Source organism: Ruditapes philippinarum, unplaced genomic scaffold (genome assembly GCF_026571515.1).
Source record: "Ruditapes philippinarum isolate M1 unplaced genomic scaffold, ASM2657151v2 ctg1061_1_1_1_1, whole genome shotgun sequence".
Classification (NCBI taxonomy): Eukaryota; Metazoa; Mollusca; class Bivalvia; order Venerida; family Veneridae; genus Ruditapes; species Ruditapes philippinarum.
The window spans coordinates 194,812-199,880 of NW_026863400.1; the positions used below are offsets into that span (position 1 = coordinate 194,812).

A 5,069-nucleotide genomic window follows, 5' to 3' on the forward strand; every position below is an offset into this window, starting at 1 on the left:
TGACAAACCTGAACCTGCGACAGCAAAAATATTTAAATCAAATAAGAGCATCTGAATGGGTAACTATCGGCGGAATATTGAAGGTTCGAATGGCATCTTTGGAATTGTACAGATCACCATCCTATTCAAATACAAGTAATGTGCACATTTTTTCACTTTTATAACAAAAAACAATGTTTTTTTGGGGGTTCTTTTTTTTAATGTTATTAAAGGCCAATTATACCTTTGACGTGCTTTCATTTTATTGATATTCAATCGTTTTTATTTCTAAGATTTTTTTTTCATTTTTGGTATTTTGTTACAGTTTCAAAAGACATACACATTTGTCTTATTTGAATTATCTTTTGCTTTCTTTGCTCTATTGGCAATTGGTATAATTAAAGTGAATAAATATTTTGTTTACATTTTGCTACATAAAAATAATGTCACATTACTTTCTTCAGTTGAAAAATATCTAACATGCTCTAAATCCATTATTAAAACATCATTAACCATATTTTTCTTGCGGTGCCGGTTGGATACAAACATGTACATTTAAAAATTACTTATATGTCAAATATTAACTTAACAATATTATATAAATAACACATGGCTGTAATTTTGCATTTTGCTAACTGGTTACTAAAGCATTATCGTTTTTATCAATACAGAGTTATGTAAGAGTTATGTACCCCAGGGTGATATAAGAAATATTCCACGGGAAATATATTCTAGGAGGGTGATATTCGATCAGAACACATTGTAGGCCTATGGGAGTTTTACATTGAAGGATATATTGAGGTATAATAATTATTGTATATTTTATTGAACAGATCACCTATAACAGTGATTTTACGGGTGATTTGCTTCTCAAACCTTCCTCGGGTAAGTCGAGGAAGACTTTCAAATATGAATACCAATTCTACACTTGTGTTCACCTTGACCAAGGCATCCTCAATTCGTCCTTAAGGAAGCCTTTCCCGAGTTTGAGTGGAGGTTGAGTTCGAGTGACGAAACTGAATATAGCTATAAGTGTAGAGTAGCGCAATGCAGATGTGTTTGTAAAACATGTATGCCCCCCTAAACACAGCCAATTTAATATTATAACATTAGATTTTTAAATGTGTATAGAAAATGCATAGTAAATTTGTTATGGAATACATGTATATCATTGCCATGGGGCAGAACCAATATGACCCATGGGTCATGAATTGAGTAAACCCTGTAGTTGTCAATGAGACAATGTTACACACAAAATATCTTCTAAAAACAAGCTTTTCGTGGTAAGTTCACTGTGACCTTTACCTTTGACCTACTGACCCCAAAATCAATAGGGGTCATCTACTAGTCATGACCAACCTCCACACTAAATATGAGGACCATCAGCCTAAGCATTGTCTAGTTATTGAGCGGAAATGGCATGGTCTACGGACCGACGGACCGACCGACCGACATGGGCAAAGCAATATACCCCCCACTCCTCCGAAGGGGGGCATAATAACTTATTTTATTTGACTTTTTTATCGTTGGTACCGGTTGCCCATATGACCAACGTCCCCTGAAGATTGTTAGTATATTATTTTTCGGGGGATAGTGCATGATACAGAAGACGCCCCGTTACAGAGGCGACCCTGGTTTTTTTAAGTGCCCGGTGTAAAGCACCAGTACAATGCACCTCGGTTTAACTTATTTTTCCCCTTTTAATAGTAAGGGAGATAGACTGTATCCAACAATCAACTTATTTTCAAATACATTTTTTTAACTTTTTTAACAATCTCACAAGCATCCCGCTAGAGTCCCGGTGGTCGGTCGGGTGATCCAGGAACAACCGGGGTACGTCCGTAACTCTGTCAGCAACGTCCGGGATGATCAAGGGCTCTGCCGGGGCTCTACCGGTGATTGTCGGCACTCTATCTGACCGTGCCGGGGCTCTGCCGGGATCATCCGGGACTCTGCCGACATCATCCGGGGCTGTGCTAGCATGGATCTCAGCTTTTATGATCTCTTTGATCGAAGACTTAACAGCGATTGAATATCGTGTTAGGTCATCCGTCGTCCACTTACTATCTGCATTATCCGTAGTTTCAACTGGACTCTGCATGGATGGCCCGGAGTTCATCCTGGTTGTTATAAGTATGGAAATTGAGTATCGCCGTAGTGCTACCGGGGTTATTGAGACTGCAACAATATTTTCATCCCGGATCGTCTGGGGTGGTCTTGGGCTTTGCCGGGATGCTGGTGAGAACGCTACTTAAATCGGTACTTTTTAATCCCTATGGAAACCTTTATAACTGGCTGATGCATTACTGTTGATCATAGAAATAAGTGCAATTAACATATGAAAAGTTGAGACATTTATCGTTAACCGATTTGGACATTTATGAGCACCTAATTTGTTGCGACATTTTTCGTTAATTTTTGGACATTTATCGTTAAAGGAGTTTTGGACATTTATCGGCGATTGAGACATTTATCGTCAATTTTTGGACATTTATCGTCGTTTGGACATTTTTCGACGTTTGGACATATATCGGCGCTACACACGAAATTGGAGAAAATATATATTTCAAACGAATTGCAAAGCCATAGAACATATATCAATGTATCACTGATTTTGTATACGCAGGTAACAAAAATTATCGGTTCGTGAAAATTTATGGAAGGGGATATCCGCCATTTCACACGTTCTTTTATTTGTTATTTGTTTCCAATGCTGCCAATTCAATTTCTATGTTGCTTTTTAGAAGTGCATTATCCATATTTGTATGTAAATTGCAATATTGCAATTATAACTCTACCTTTAATGTTGTAACCATTGAAAACTAATGGGTTTTTTTAATTCAGTCATAAGAGTTCATATTTAGATATTTTTATGATAATTAAGTGCTGAAATTGCTTACTATGCCAATAATATGAAAATCGTCGAGTTATAATTATTGTAATGGACTTTAAATGCAATTATTTAAATTGTTATTTAGGATTATTTTGCTAACTTTCTCGTTTTATCCATTTGAATAAAATTTCATTGATAAACATTTTATTCCTGTATCAAGTGACCAAGAACATATTGGCATGCTTTCGGGATTTGGTTATTTATTAAGAAGTCATGGCCCTTGATTATATTGGAAATGCACTGAATCTTCTGTGTGTAACTCCTCAATACATGTCTCCTGCCATTTCATAAAACTATAATTCGAGAATTTAGAACGAAACTGGTCTATCTGCTACTATTTCTATATACAGATGGAGTAGTTTCGCCCGAAGCCCTCGAACTGTTATTAAATGACTCTGTTCCATTATTAAAGTCTTTGTATTTCGGCCATGTTTAATATTTCGAAGTTTTTCCCATTTGACGAAATTTCCCCCTCGGTGGGGTATTTAGCTGTCGATGAACATGTATTAACACTGAAATGCTTGGGACTTTTAGTAGTATGTTGTTAGTAAACAGTAAAATTTGGCATATGGGGAAAAGGTGCGTTATAGTTTCATATGATGATTTGATTGAACAGTTATTACAAATGATATAATTTGATTTTATCATATTTAAATGCGCAATCCAAAAAAAAACATTTATTCTTTATGAATTTAGTCTATTTTACTTGCAAGAGTTGCACCAAAACAATGCAATCAGATCTCTGTCGAATTTCATTTTTTTTTGACAGTTTGGGCTGGAATATTACTTACTATGTATAGTCAGCAAAGGTGTCAGTGTTGTTTCCTTAAAGAGTTTTTAGTTATCTAAGATTTGGCACCAAGATTGTTAAGATCGGTGAAGATTTGATGAAAAATGCGCTGAAAATTTGAGATGCTAGTGATATAATATTCATAATTTTTTCCATATACTTTATTTTTGTCAATACTTATGATGTTTGCATGATGTTTTTTAGTTGTTGTTGTTGTTTTTCTCTCGTTTTTTTATGTAAAGAAGCTATCCGTAGCTTTCTTCTATTTGAGTACCAGCTCGTGTCTGAAATAATGCACCTAAGGGCACCGCAGGTTTTCCTTCACCACTAAAGCTGGAAAGTCACTATATGACCTTTATATAGTGTCGATGTTACGTAAAATAGAAAAAAATGAAATAAAACAAAGAAGAAGAAAAACAAAAATAGTCTTTAGAAAATTTAATTTATGCACTCTTTTCAGATATTTTGTACATAGTAAAAGATACATAATAAAATTTATAACAAGATGAAATAACAGACATCGAATTAAACGCATTATTATCTCTACATTCACTAGAACCAGTCCTCATCGCTTGAACCCGACACGTCCACTTCCGCTTCCTGTTTCCATTTACCCCACGAGAAATAGTCGACTCGGAGATCAGTCTCTGCATAATCTCTCACCATACGAGCAATGGTGACTCTTTTACGCGCCCAATCCCGATAACACTCTCCGCTACAACATGTTTGGTAGAAGGTATTGGACATGCTAAGCAGACGACGCTTTAAAAGCTTCTTGTAGAGAGGCTGGATCGTACGACTTGTTCTAAAAATAGGAGAAGGTGGCATACTTGGTCCTGCTTTACATACGCACGATCTAGGACATGGAATTATTCTATTTTTGGAGTTGAGATATTTATACGGATTGCCCTCATTCATAGAGTCATTATCAGAGCTTGAGGAATCTGAGCTTGTGTTAGAATCGGTACATGAACTTGAGCTTGAACATGAGCTAGAGTCTGAGCCAGAAGAACTCGAATCTGAGCTCGAGTCTGAACTAGACGAACTCGAATCACTGCTGAAACTAAATCTTGAGTCGGAAGAGCTTTGCCTGTTAAGTTCTTGATACCTTGAAGTTTTCACTCGTTTTATCTTGTGACGAACATTCTCTTCATCGCAATACTTTCTTTTTTCGCCACTTGATAAGTTGTTGGAAAGACTTCGTTGAACTGAAGGCAAAAATAAGAAATTACGTTTAGATTACATTCATTCTATAGTTTTAAATTGTTTTGCAAAACAAAATTAGATTTCAAAAATAAAACTTTTATTTGTTTACATCTGTAGAAGCATTATTGCACACACAAATATCATATGTAACTTGATCTGTATTGCGAGTACAAAAATGCGTTTGAAAATTATTAACGCTTT

The 5,069-nt window shown here is 35.7% G+C and overlaps 1 protein-coding gene across 1 annotated transcript; it reads right to left on the bottom strand.

Annotated features, from left to right (window-relative positions):
• Positions 1–4,147: 4,147 nt before the first annotated feature.
• On the bottom strand, positions 4,148–4,870 carry LOC132722006 (uncharacterized; the record flags this gene model as incomplete). Its single annotated transcript, XM_060706400.1, is given in 1 exon segment — positions 4,148–4,870. A coding segment is annotated over 1 exon segment (656 nt), but the record flags the coding sequence as incomplete, so codon positions are not given.
• Between the last annotated feature and the right edge of the window lie 199 nt (positions 4,871–5,069).